General features: G+C 39.9%; 1 protein-coding gene across 8 annotated transcripts in view; it reads right to left on the bottom strand.

The window, feature by feature from the left end:
- Window positions 1-517: 517 nt before the first annotated feature.
- LOC306865537 (protein Aster-B-like) overlaps window positions 518-14,112 on the bottom strand; it is a 29,617-nt gene continuing 16,022 nt past the window's right edge. For 5 of the 8 annotated variants that reach the window (XM_079410214.1, XM_079410213.1, XM_079410216.1 and 2 more), the window contains 16 exons: window positions 10,052-10,136; window positions 9,760-9,863; window positions 9,452-9,547; window positions 9,297-9,377; window positions 9,089-9,204; window positions 7,581-7,734; window positions 7,211-7,403; window positions 6,962-7,108; window positions 6,758-6,876; window positions 6,500-6,642; window positions 6,269-6,372; window positions 5,833-6,036; window positions 5,656-5,746; window positions 5,262-5,369; window positions 4,368-4,488; window positions 527-4,075 (listed from right to left, as the gene is read on the bottom strand). In XM_079410214.1, coding sequence (XP_079266340.1) covers window positions 3,986-4,075; window positions 4,368-4,488; window positions 5,262-5,369; window positions 5,656-5,746; window positions 5,833-6,036; window positions 6,269-6,372; window positions 6,500-6,642; window positions 6,758-6,876; window positions 6,962-7,108; window positions 7,211-7,403; window positions 7,581-7,734; window positions 9,089-9,204; window positions 9,297-9,377; window positions 9,452-9,547; window positions 9,760-9,863; window positions 10,052-10,136 — 1,956 coding nt within the window. In that variant the 3' untranslated portion in view covers window positions 527-3,985. Of the gene's footprint in view, window positions 4,076-4,367; window positions 4,489-5,261; window positions 5,370-5,645; window positions 5,747-5,832; window positions 6,037-6,268; window positions 6,373-6,499; window positions 6,643-6,757; window positions 6,877-6,961; window positions 7,109-7,210; window positions 7,404-7,580; window positions 7,735-9,088; window positions 9,205-9,296; window positions 9,378-9,451; window positions 9,548-9,759; window positions 9,864-10,051; window positions 10,137-10,527; window positions 11,610-14,112 lie in introns of those variants that run through there. The other 3 variants (XR_013783872.1, XR_013783873.1, XM_079410218.1) reach the window with 2 other exon arrangements.

The following is a 14,112-nucleotide window of genomic DNA, read 5'->3' as shown; positions in this document are numbered from 1 at the left end:
GTCTAGGAGGAATTATTCTTCATGAAAAACTGAGATTAATTGGGGCACTTAGAAGAAAGGGCCCTAGAGATCTCCAAGTAGAGCATGTCTGTAAATGAGCAATTACTGCAATTTACCTTCTTTGTGGATAAATTACAATCAAATAAGTATTCATTAAAACATTATGGGATAAAAGGAGTACCAATTTCGGACTTAATTTGGAGTTAATTCAGGTAAACTGGGACACTTTTGACACTTGGGTAAATGTGAAAAATAGCACAGTTTACATAGGTTAATGGTTTTAAATTTAATTAAAAAAAATGTACAGCATGTGATCAGCCACAAGGTGGAGACAAACACTAACAGGATTCAAGCAATAAAATGACAGAGTAAAGGTTATTTTAGTCCATTTAACATCTTTTATTTTTTTTTTTATCTTATCTGTCTTCCACTTTATTCGATGTATAAATATTATTGAGAGGAAATAATAAAAAAAAGGTAAAATGCAGAAAATGTAGCAAGTAATAACGCAATAAAAATCTCTTTTAAATAATTTTATTCATTCCGTCTATTTCTTGACAACACAAACTGTATAGTTTTTTGTTTTTTTCTATTTCTCAGGGATCCCACAGTGCGGCCAGCGCATGTAGGATGTGCACTGACTGTACACAACATATACATACATTGCAGTATACTTGTGTGTATATACATTTTGTAAAGAAAATTTTAAATAATTTTAAAAAAGCCTCTATGTTGTAATTACAATACATACTCATTTTTCTTTCTTTCAATGTTTCAGGGAAAGAAAAATAAAGATAGAATAACCCGGTGTATTTTTATGTCAGTGTTTTGCTCCTGGATTTGGCATGGCCTTAAAAAATACCATATATGAATTTCCAAACCATCTGGACCATAACAGTCATGGCCATAGAAAAGCAACCATCCTGTCTGTGCACATAGGCTACAGTAAAAAATAACACTGTTAGCAGAACTTGAAAAATAATACTTTTAGGGCCTGACAGTGAGCAATGTGGCACCATTGCTGTGGCCTCCCAGTGCTTGACATCAAAAGACATTATGCCTTCTAAATCACCCGTGCTTCCAAAACCAGCAGGTTATGTCCAAATGAAGCATCGTCTTTTAGCTAGAAAATACATTCACACATACGATTCATGTGGAGTTTCAGTGGTACTTACACACTCTGCTTGAACACACATTGCACATGTGATACTGCATATTGGTTTAATGAGGATGAATACATACATGAATGAACTGTAGTCCCTGTTCTGGATTGATTTTTAGGAACATAACCATCGTGAAAAATGCACTTTGTGTGCATCTATTCTTAACAGTTAACCGACCCCTTAGCATAAACAGTGCAAGTTGATCACTACGGCCCACAGGTGCTATTTTTACATTTCCTAATTGGCCTTGTTGCTATAAAATAGGATAAGAGGTCTGCCACTAAAGCCAACATGGGATAGCAGAGGCTCCAAAAGTCATGCACAAGACCTCACAGGGCAAAATGGTCATCTAAGATCCAGTTGTTTTGAACAAATTGGACTGGTTCATAGGCGTCTGAGAAGTTTCGCATCTATCGCATGTTCTGGACTAAGACAGTCATCAGCTCTGTTTCTTTACATCAGTTCATACATTGATTTAAACAATGCCAGAGACAACTGGACTTATTAATGAACTTAAAACAAGTTGATTCCATGCCAAAATCTACATTAATCAGAAACTAGGACTCTGACAAACAAATTATGTTGTATAATTTGTGAAAGATTCCACAAAAACCACTTGATATTTAAATATTCAAACCAGAACTTTAGATTGTGAAATTGCTGGTGAAATCTAGTTTTTGGCCTTTTAGGATTAAGAATTAAAATTACTCTTGATGAGAAGGAAAGGGGGAACAGTATTAGGAAATTAGCTAGACTCAAACCCATGTCGTCCACATGAGCACCATGGCTCAATATCCATACAGGCCACTCTAGGATCACAGCTCCTACTATAAATACAACATCTACTTGAGTGTTGGAATTTTATATGAGAAAACACAAGTTTTTGTGTATGACACCTCAAGAGATTTTAGTCAATTTGACCATTTTCATAAGGTTGATTTTTTTATTATATTGCCAAAGTTTCTAGACAGTGAAAGTTTCTTTGTAAATTCAAGCATAACCTGGATTTTTCACAGTTCAGTCTTAACACACCCACTGCTGGTCTCTCTGTAAGAACACATCAAGATAAATGTCTGTCTAGCTCCACAACGCTAATAAAAACAAAGTTAAATACTTTCTGACATCACATGTCCAATGTGCATCTCTCACCCGTCCAGCAGCTGGTTCAGCATCAAAACACAAAAACAACATACAATATGAAAAAATAATAATAATGGAATGGCTTTAAATTCAAAGCTTGGCAATTTGAAATTGTTTACAGCTGCCCGCAGGATATAAATGAACCCTGAGGGAGAACAGAAACACATTCATGTAACAATAACTCATTCACAAATGAATGGATGCTATTGGCTGGGGTGGACCTGCTGTAGCTGACCACTGCATGAGAGGTTTGGTTGACTTGATGGCTGCATCCCAATTCCCATACTCTTTCTCATAATAGAGCACTGAAGTGATGGCATATTTTTGCAGGCCAGAAGCTTGCATCACCCTGGTTCCCATGACAAAAACCCTAAAACCTCAAAAAAAAAAATTGGCTTTTGGTTTATTGCAGAAAGTAAGCTCTGTGACCAAAAATGGTTTATGATTCTTGCACGTTTTGTTCATATCTTCACCAGTGAACAAAACTTTTATGACTTCTGAATCCTAATTGCCAAAGTAAAAATCTAAATGTGAGCGACTATAGAAACAGACTACTTTCTTTTTAAAATATCAAGTTTTTCTGTTCGGTTTGATTTTTAAATGTGCCCGACAACCTCCGTAGTCCCATTCAGCCACTTGATAGCAACCATTTTTTTCTAGACAAATTTGCATCCCGCTCTCAAACTCAGGCCATTGGTTGAGCCGATGCTGCTTCAACAAGCTGTTTTGACAGTATTTTTACAGTATTTTCCTATAGTTTACTCTGCACATTAAACTGGTGGAGACTGAAAAATCACCTGTCAGTCAGCGAATGAATGTTTTGCAAGCTCAGCTGTCCGCAAGAATGTTCAGAACATGGAAAAAGCAGACTTGTTGCTTAACCGTGTCCTATATGACTAAAAGTATGTACCTTTTCCAAGTATGTACTTTTATTGTGCAGTAGTATGGAAACTGGAATGCAGCCGATGACGCTTAGTAGATGGAGCCTTAGAGACCATGGCTCTTTTGCCATTGCAAATCAACCAATCGGAGGAAGTCATTCCTCCAAAGAGGGGAGGATATACCAGTTGCATATAGTTGATGCACCACGGCGCAAGCTATCAAGGAACCAGCCTTGATTCTCCATGGAAGCCTGTTACAAATGAACTCTGGCAACAAATACAGCTCTACATAAAAATTATATATTTTCATGTGTATCATAATATCATTCAATTCCATATTTTGTTTTTATAAATAAATGTGCACATGCCCACGTAACACTTTTTGAGAGTAACTCCGTATTTATCTGGTCCCAGACTCCAAAAGGTTTAAAAAAGGGATGCTGCCGACTTCCAACATCCGCTCAAGTTTTCCGAGTGTTTAAACCAGAGAGTCTGTGTCAGTTTTGAAGTGACAGTTGAATTGTCTTGGTGCGTTTGTTTTAGCCCTGGGTGAACAGAGTGATTCCATGATCACGGGACTGCATTCCTTCATTTTTTCAGCTCTTTCATCGCAGAGAAGATAGAGAAATTACAGTACTGGGTTTCCTTCAGCGTCTGTTGTCAGAAATGCCACACAGCGCTGCAGCCGGACCGTGAGAGCTGTTCAGTCAGTGCCGTGCACTTACCATGCCCCGGCCCAGCTCATCTGGTCGCTTACATGTGGAGATGTTCATTACATTGGCTGAGCCAGGACTCTGTTCGTCAGTGATAGCGACTTCTCCTTTCTTCACTGTCTGAATCATAGTCTCTCAACCCAATACCTTTCTGTAGCTTCATTAGAGACTCTCTCATCTGTAAACACACAAACACATCTTTGAAATTCTTCAATGAGTGCAACTTAAAGAAATAGTTAATTTTAAAGATCTAATAAGGATAAAATATGGAACAATTTCAAGCAAAGTTCTTACAGGTTTCACATTTTGTATTCTACTGAAGAAAGCAAGGCTATTGATTTAGAATTATATAAAAATTAGTCATTTTTGGGTGAACTATCCATTCATAATTATTCCTTATTGACTGATACTCTATTAATAGGATGCAGTTATAAAAGTTCCCCATTTTTCAAACTTGTGCTTGATCTTACCTCATCTAATAACAGCACAGATGACTTTATTATTTCCCTCCATTTTTCCAGCTCGTTTTCATGGTAACGCTGCTGAGATTCCAAAAGTTGAGCCCATTCAATCTGTGTCTGTGGAAGTTTACTGCAACACACACAGAGCCAAAAACATTCCTCACACAAGTATCAATCAAGTTCATATGCTGCAAAAATCAGTTTATTAATCAATATTTTTTATTTAGTACTGACCTGAATAAGATATTTCACATAAAAGATGTTTACAAATAGTCCAGAAAATAATAGTTGAATTTATAAAAATGACCACATTCAAAAGTTTACATCCACTTGATTCTTAATACTGTGTTGTTACCTGAACGATCCAAAGCTGTGTTTTTTTTTTGTTTAGTGATAGTTGTTCATGAGTCCCTTGTTTGTCCTGAACAGTTAAACTACCTGCTGTTCTTCAGAAAAATCCTTCAGGTGCCACAAATTCTTTGGTTTTTCAGCATTTTTGTGTATTTGAACCCTTTCCAACAATGACTGTATGATTTTTAGATCCATCTTTTCACACTGAGGACAACTGAGGGACTCATATGCAGCTATTACAGAAGGTTCAAACACTCAATGATGCTCAAGAAGGAAAAAACATGCATTAAGAGCCGGGGTGTGAAAACTTTTTGAATTTGAAGATCAAGGTAAAGTTAACTTAATTTGTCTTCTCGAAAACATGTAAGTATCTTCAGTAGCTTCTGAAGGGCAGTACTAAATGAAAAAATATGATATTTAGGCAAAACAAGACAAATGTACTCATCTTCATTCTGTGCAAAAGTTCTTAATGCATGGCTTTTCCTATTTTCATTTTTCAATTTCTCTCTTAAAAATAGCAAATAAACACATACAAAAGTCTAATTACTGTACCTTTCATGAGACCTGAGACCCTGCCAGTCGGTCAAACTCTGAGCCGTGTATTCCAGCATCCATAGCTTATAAAACAGCATCATGTTCAAAAAGACCAGTAGCACCAGACTGAAGAACAGAAGAGGACAATCTCAGATCAGCTCATGAGACGCAACGCATAAATCCTAGTGCAGCTAAACAAGTTCACGTTCATACAGATAAAAACATTGAATACCTAACACAAATCCTGCAGGATGCAATGAAAACAGGAGAGAGAAAAGACATGAAGCCAAAGAACAACAGACTGTAATGAATTGTGAGTTACTTATACAGTCACTAAGAAATAAACGGAGACACATTTTAATCCTTAAAGTCCTCAAGTCCTGTGATTTGGTTTCTCACTACGAATACTCACACAGAGCTGATTATAAGCAGAAGTTTGGAAACGCTGTAGAGAGCCAGGCCTTCAGATGCGTGGTCCGGAATGTGTCTGGTCTGTGTGGATCCTGCAGTAGCACATGCATTATAATCAATAACACAAAAACAACAATACTGCCCAGGTACGCTAGGAGAGATTTGACTAATGTTGCACCTGCCACGTGTTTGATGCGATGTATGACACTGTTCTCATCCTCAGGTGTGGTGACGGGGCTGAGCGCCTCATCCAGGTGCTGCTGCCTCATGTGCGTCAGCGGCCGTTTCCTCCGCCTCACTGTAGCTGTGCGTAGCGCTTTGGATTTTGGAGACTGTTTGTGAGGTTCAGATAGCACCAGCTGTACCTTACTCAACTCCAGCTCTATACACACACATAGAAGAGAGAGAGAGAAACAGATATTATGTTCATCTTTATTTTTTTTATCCTGCTCTATGCATTTATTTTTATTTTGTTATTTTATTATAGTTAGAAAAAAATAAATATTTAATGTTTAAAATGTAGATTTTATTAAATACATTATTGGTATAAATATTATCTTTATACTTTTTTTCTGCGGTTTTAGTTTATCAGTTCCTGCTCTGCCAAAACGTACCTAAATATCTAAAATATTCATCCAGGCCACTCCAGAAGTTTCGCTCAATGAAGCCCTTGACCAATCCCCATGGCTGCTTCCTGTAGCGTAGTTCAGCTGACACCCTATAGATTCATAAGCATTTTACCCTCACATGCTATAAAATGTTTTTGTATAGTACAGAGCATGACACAGTATAATGCCATTTATTGGATTAAAATAGAATTAATAAATACAGAGCACAAGCTTTACCTCAGGCGGCACTTGTTCTTGGCGACTCTAGTGAGCATGTAGCGGTTGAGCGTGTAAAAGTAATCGTGATACGGGACATCGTGAGCAATCACCTCAGCGTCAATGATATAGCACTCGCTCACTTGACTGGCCTTGTGCAAAGTCTAGAAGAAAAACAATGAAACTACAGCTTTTCATAGTATCGTCATTAAGACAAAACTACATTAAACATGTCCCGTGTACTGTATGCAGCTTGTTTGTCTCCTCTGGAGAGCTCACCTGCGTCTCTGTGACTGTGGCCGTCTTCGGGGCCAGTGGGTTGGAGAGGGAGATGGTGTACATCATCTCTCTGGTCTGATTACCAGTGCCTTCTTTCCTCCACGGGTGATAGACCACATCTGAAAGAGGAAAAAGGTCAAATCAATGAAAGTCAGATAGACAGACAGATAGCTGGATAAAGACTACTAGATAGAGTTGGTCAACCTGAGAAGCGTCTCTGCTCCAGAAACTCTCTCATGAACTGGGATTCAGTGAAGAGGATGTCATACATTTTATCCACACTGAACTTATACACTTCATTAACGTACAGTTTCCCATTCAGATCTTCCTGGAAAGCCTGCACTTCCCCTGCTAAGAACACAGAAACAGGAAGAGGCCGTGTGTCAGACCAGATGTGGTACAGTACATAGAAACTGTCTGATATAGAAATCAGTTTTGGGAGAGTGTACACACCCTCATCGTGTGTTTCTGAGGAGTCGCTGAGTTCTGTGGGGAGGTCCTCATTGTCGTTGAAGTCAAGGGAAGGTGAGGGGATGGGGACAGGGGCGGAGCCACTGATCTCTGACAGCTTGTTGTCAGGTAACGACAGGGGTAGGAGGTCTTCTGGGATGCAGCCACTGAAGTCCTCCACTGGGGGGACGTCAAACTACACAGACAGAAAGATTGTTTGTGAATATTTTTCATGAATAAAACATTAAACACTCAAAACATGAGTTTGCCATCCTAATGTTATGCTGTAGTGGTCAGATATGGCAACCTTAACTATTACATGCAAACTACTATTCTCACAGTGATGTATTGTGTGAAGAGAGCTGGTGCTTACGTTGACCGGAGCGTCTGTGCTGTCTGTGGAATTCAGACTGCTGTTGGGGAAAACCTTCCTGTGGAGCTGGGGGCTGATGTCCATATTGGCGTCTGGGGTTTTAGGGCAGGTGTCATTGGCCTCGTTTTCTTCAGCAGGAATCTCCTCACAGTACCTGCACCAGGGAGAGGGGCAACAGCTGCAGGTCAAGATTACCAGCTCGGGCAGCAGAATAGACCCTCTCCCACAGATAACAATGGGATGTACCGATGGATAGTGGAGGATAAATGAAAATGTCTACAGCAAATTAATGATCAACTGGATTCAATGTTGCAAGTTTGACTAGGTATCTCTGGGCACTTTTGACTTGCTCTATTTATTGTATCTGATAGGATTATATATATATATATATATATATATATATATATATATATATATATATATATATATGTACACACACACATACAGTATATATATATATATATATATATATATTGTGACGAGTCGGCTGCCTCCCCCCTGTCCATCATCACCACCCCGTCCCATATTCGCCGCCCTTCACCAGGCTCCCGACAGGAGTGGGTGTGTGAGAGAGGAGGGGCGCTGAAACAGCCAGGGCTGGCGGCGTGTGATGAGGCGCACCTGACGTGAATAGAGCCTCATCACCGCCGCCGTTAAATGCCGAACGCGCCTCTCCTCGGGAGACCGGTCTCTCCCCCGTGCATGCACGCTGGTGTCCTCGTGGGTCCAGGAAAGGGAGCGTAGAGGGAACTACCTGCCGCCGTCAGAGACGCGAGCGGCCGGACCCGCAGTCCGGCCGACACTGCACCCGCGATACGGCCGTCGGGCAAGGACGCCGGGCCGTGGAATCCCGTCGAGCACCCGGGGATGAAGGAGTTGGACGAAGCCGCCACAGAAGCCGCCGTCACCCGCGCCCCGGGACCTCCAGACGGGAGCGCGTGCGGCCGCCGGACTCCGCCCCTTACCTGGACCCTTCCCTCCTGAACACTGCCCTCCTTCACGAGCCCCGCAGCACAACGAGGACACCAGATCCCTGTTTATTTTGGACACTTTTCCCCCTTTGGACACTTTATTTTAAATATTGTTTAATAAAAACCTCTCTGAGGCTTGACGCCACGCCCACTGTGTCTGTCGTTGGCTCCTCCCGCCACAATATATAGTCTCTTATCTTTATCAAATGCATTTATTTGATCAAAAATACTGTAAAACAGTTGTAAAACAGTAATATTGTGAAATATTATTACAATTTAAAATAACTGTTTTCTATTTTAATATTTGTTTATTTATTTTTTTAAAAAAGCTTGTTCCTGTTGTGCAAAGCTGAATTTTCAACAGCCATTACTCCAGTCTTCTACTCTACAGTGTCACATGATAATTTAGGAATCCTTAAAATTACGAATGAACATCTGTTTTCTGGATCTCTTCTAACGAAGCTGTGAGAGAGGGTGGAGATTTGTAAACTACGAATCAGCTAAATGGCTGAACATTCATGATGGGGGAAAACTCACCCCATGGTGTTGAAGTCATCATCAGGAGGTACGTAATCCTCATCATCACTGGTTAGACCCAGTTCATTCCCATAACACTGATGGACAAAGTGCCACAGCTCCTTGGGACACAATGGCTAGATAAAAACAAGACACACAGTGGGTGAACATGGCCACCAAACATTTGTTTTCAGCCGATCGTTAAATGTAATGCCATGTCTTGTCCAACCTTGTCCAGTAGAGCATTTTGCCAGAGTCTGAACATCATCATGTACGTCCGATCTCTTGCCCCGAATGAGGTTAAAAAGTGCTGGAGGAGAATATGTGAATGTTTAGTGTTGGTACACTACTGGTGATATGTAGAAGTCAAAGGCCTGTGTTTACCTTTTCACTGTCTGTGCACAGCTGGATGGCATTGGGGATGAGTCTAGCCGTCTTCTCTTTTGTCATGGCACAAACATCTTTCAACCTCACAGTCAGCTACACACAAGACAAAAAAACTCAACAAGCCAGCAGCAGCCACATCTCAACACAGTATATTCACTGTATATCACTCTATTTCCAGAGCTAGAAAGACAAATTTTTGTGCAAAATTAGCAGCTTTCCCTCAAACAGCTTTGCTGATCCAACTGTGCAAGAATATGGCATGAGAGAATGATGCCCTCTGCGATGAGAGTAATTCATCAACTCACCAGTGTTTCCCAGCGGAATATGTTGCTATAGAAACAGATCCAGTTTTCGGAGAGGTAGAGGCGACCCTGCAGGAGGATATCTCTCTGCAGGGCACAGGAGTAGTCTGTCAAGATGAGGCGAGAGGTCAGAGGTTAAGATACACCAGCCTCTTTTGTACATGTTTACGTGTTGTTTCCAATCCCACATCAAAAAATAGAATAGGCTTTCACTAGGATCTCAATTTTTTTATAAAGGTTGGGAAAATCATAATACCTATTCTATCGTAGCATAAAGATCAAATATAAGACTCACCCACAATGAGGCGTTCTGTGTCGGGCAGCTGCTTAAAGAGCTTCCTGAAGTCTTCATTTCGCTGTTTGTATGTGGGGCTCAAAACCTGAGAGACAAGAGGAGAGGGAATGAGACCAGCTATGTACAACACACATTCAGCCACAAACATCCAAACAGAGACAGTCACAAAAAAAAGAAAAAAAGAAGAAAGGGTCATTCTACAAAGCGGGTGCCATTTGTGGTTTTTATATGTTTTTACAAAATAAATTAATAAATACAATAAAAAATACAAAAATTATTTTAATTTCATTTAAAAAAAAAAGTTATATAGAATATATATATATATATATTTTTTTTTTTTATTTATTTTTTTTTTTTTCAATGCTCTGTTGGCTTCGTCATTTACATAACGGTACTGAACAGTATTTCAGTCCCTCTGCAATCCTGTCCTGACTGAAACAGCTTTCTTCTCTTTTGCTCTCTGATTGGTTTCTTACAGCAGGAACACTCTCAGAATCCCAGTCCCAGTCTGTCCAATCACACGTGGGCACTTCAGGCTGTTGGACTGCCTCCCAGTCGTAGAACCAATCAGTCTCTGCCTCAAAACTGAGGACTTCCATCGCTGCTGTCCAGTTGTGGAAACTTTGCCACTTATTGTCTCCTGACAGTGGTGCAATGATTCACAGCATGCGTGCTGACCTCCAGTCCAGCTTCACCAGGCCACGCTCTGAAATGACTTGGAGTAACCTCAGCAACTATACTTTGGCATTATCTATTTTGTTGTTTAAGTGAGTCTCAGCAGCTCAACACCAGCCAAACAATCCTCCACAGACAGCAGGAGAACTCCTCACATTGAGAGACACACATCGCTCGACAATGAAAATGGAGTATGTTTTCCGCAGGAAATGAGTCAAATTTTTAACAAGACACAGAGGACAGCTAGTGGTAGCATGTAGCAATGTTCGTCCCTTGGAATTGATCACCTGATGCTTTCAAAATGGAAATGTTCCTTGCAGCTGCTCTCTTCTTGTTTTAGGGTTTACTCCTGCTGATCCACCAAATTTACAAAATACAAGAAGCAGTTCCAGATCCAGCCAATAACTGAGGAACGTTGCCACTTAACAATGTTTCAGATCCAGATGGTTCATGAAGCTTTTCCAATACGGTTATCTAATAGGAAGAGTTGCATGTTTGGTGAGAAAAACTAAATTCTGCCAAGAAAACAAAATTGTGAGATTGTTGTCCTAGAAATATCCAGAGGCAAACAGAAATCCAAAAACAGAAAAGTGCTTGAGAAACCCCCAAAAAACAACCACCTGTTGGGAAAAAAAACTCTCTTCTCTTCAGACAAAAAATATTTTTTCTCTCAAAATTCTTTCTTTAGCATGATAGTCGAAATTACACACATGAATATCCTTGCAAGCCAAGATATGTTCATCAGTCACTTTTGAGTAAATTTCTTCCCAGAGGATGTGAATTTTGTCTCAATAAATCTAACAGAATATCCAACTTGAGCTGAAGCAAGCCTTTACTACGGCAGGAAAGTTCTCACTGAGACTTTCTACAAAACAATTCTGCCAAGAGGAGTGGGAGTGGCCGGAGGGAATGTTTGTGAGAAACAGGGAGGGGGAGGAGCTAAGAAAGCCAGCTGGCCAATAGAATGCCAAGGAGAGGAGAGAGGAGGGGCCGTGTCAGATGTAGTAACCTTTTTGCTTCAGGCTGTAGCTGTTGTTTTTCTCACTTATGATCGAAGAGATGTGAGATTTATATGCTTCTCCTAGGACTGTCATTACACCCCTCCCCATCCCAAGTCAACCTAGATTTCATGTCTATCCAGAAATAATGCAAAAACGCCACTTATACTGCAGTCATAGCTGCTGTTGTCAGTTTCCTGAAGACCCTGAGGGGCTTAATGCCTGGAAAAGACACTTAAGCTTCCACAAATGTTTTCATTTTGTTGCGAAACCCAAAAAAGTAGCATGAAAAGCAGAGGGGTTTTTTGTTTCATGAGGTGGGATTAAGAGATCAAAACAGTGGGAGCTGGAGAAAAATATAGGATGGAGAGATAAAGAAAGGTTGAGAGAGAATCACAGAGGCCCCCATTGTGCACAAGTCATTTTATGGTGTTAGTGTTGAGGCACGGCCAAGGACAACGCCTCAGTCTTCCTTCTCTCCCTCGTACTCGCACTCTCACGGGGTGAATGAACTCTAGTTAACTTCCTGCGCTGGAGGAAGGGGGGACGTTGAGGGGATGCCAAATGGGTGAATCATCTCTGTTTCTGGCCTTTCCGCCAATCCCCTCTCAAGCAAAACATCTGAGGCCGCGACTGAGGCAGACTCATTGCTCAGCTCAGGAGCAAGACACTCAGTAGAACCATCTCATAGCATTTGTTTTGGAAGCTCTAAGAAAGTCCCTTATTTGAACAATTTTGGTACTATGTCAGGTTGTCACTTGATGCCCAATGTCAAGGCTGGGTCAATATCGGTAAATCTGAGCAAAGTAAAGGAACTGAAATGTATTTCAATTGAAACGGTCACTAAAATGTAACCAGCTTTGGTTGTTAGAGATGTAGGAGGATGAGTCCGGTTATTCTCAAGGTTTTCCTTCTGCTGGCTTAACGTGGAGTTTTGTCCCCCTGCCACAGTTGCTCTTTGCTTGTTAACTCAGGGTTTGAAGGACTAATGCGTTTTCTGTAAAGCTGCTTTGAAATGTAATGGATTGTAAAATGTGCCACACAAATAAAAATGACTTGACTTGACCCTCCTTGTGACCACACGGGATGTGATTATTTACAGTCCTGTGGATGAAAATGCATTTTCTGCACTGACGCCATAGTGGAATGGACATTTGAAGAGTGTTTACAGCTGACATCTTACAGCTTGCGGTCATCTGTCCACCCAGGAAAAACAAAAATGAGCAAAGTTGAATATTTTCTGATAAGCTCACACTTGGAGAGAATCCCAGCATCATTGTTTCATACTGATCTTTATAAACAGGCACTGTTATCTGCACACAGATGCTGGTGTCCACGCGTCCTGTTTTCTTCTGTTTATGGTGACACGCAGAAGCTTCTATTCAGACTGCCCTTGTAACCGCCTTACATATTTGAGCCATCATCCATTCACATGTCAAAATGCGGTCAGTTCAACTGAGTCGAGTGCAGATCATTTGCTCAAATTGAAAATGTATGTTTTCACTTTATTTTATCAGTTAAATTATGGAAGCCCGTTTCCGCCAATGAATAAAAAAGGTAATTGCGATTTTTTAATCTCACAATTTAATCTCACATTCTCATAACTGCGTTATACAAACTCTCAATTCTGACATTTTTTCTCGCTATTCTGACTTTTTTCTCAGAATTGTGAGATATAAACTCGCAATTCTGAGAACATATCAGCCCCCCCCCCCAAATTGCGAGTTTATATCTCACAATTCTGAGAAAAAAATACAATATCTTAAATTTATAAGAGATATAAACTAGCAATTGTAAGAAAAATATCAGAATTATGTTTTTATCTCACAATTGTCCCTTTATAAATCGTAATTCTGACTCGCAATCGCGAGTTTATATCACGCAATTCCGAGAATAAAAAGACAGAATTGTGAGATAAAAAGTCGCAATAACCTTTTTTTTTTTTTTATTCAGTGGCGGAAAAGGGCTTCCATAGTGGAATTCAGGCAATGAAAATGCATTAAATAAAACAATATAATATAATAAAAGGATTTGTCTATTGAAAAAAAAATGCAAAAAAATAAATAAAAATACTGTGCATTATTTAAACATTCAGTTTTGCTTTTAAAGTGATTCTGGGGGGGAAATGTAATTTTAATGTAAATATAAAATTTAGGGATAATATGTAGACAATTTGAGAACTTCTCTTAAGTTTCCTGCTTCTCAGATTTTTTTTCTCAAGAGAGAGAAAAAAACAGTAATCTGACATGAGTTTCAGGAGAGACCTAAAAACTCAAATAAACTGGAATGTTTTTCATCCAGTTCCTCCAGAACCAAATTATCTGAGCTATACTATGCATTTATAGCCTGATCCATGACAGAAACAGTGTTTATTTGAGAGAAAGAACA

Source organism: Barbus barbus, assembly GCF_936440315.1.
Source record: "Barbus barbus genome assembly, chromosome: 47".
NCBI classification, from domain to species: domain Eukaryota; kingdom Metazoa; phylum Chordata; class Actinopteri; order Cypriniformes; family Cyprinidae; genus Barbus; species Barbus barbus.
This window is presented reverse-complemented; position numbering and strand designations above follow the sequence as displayed.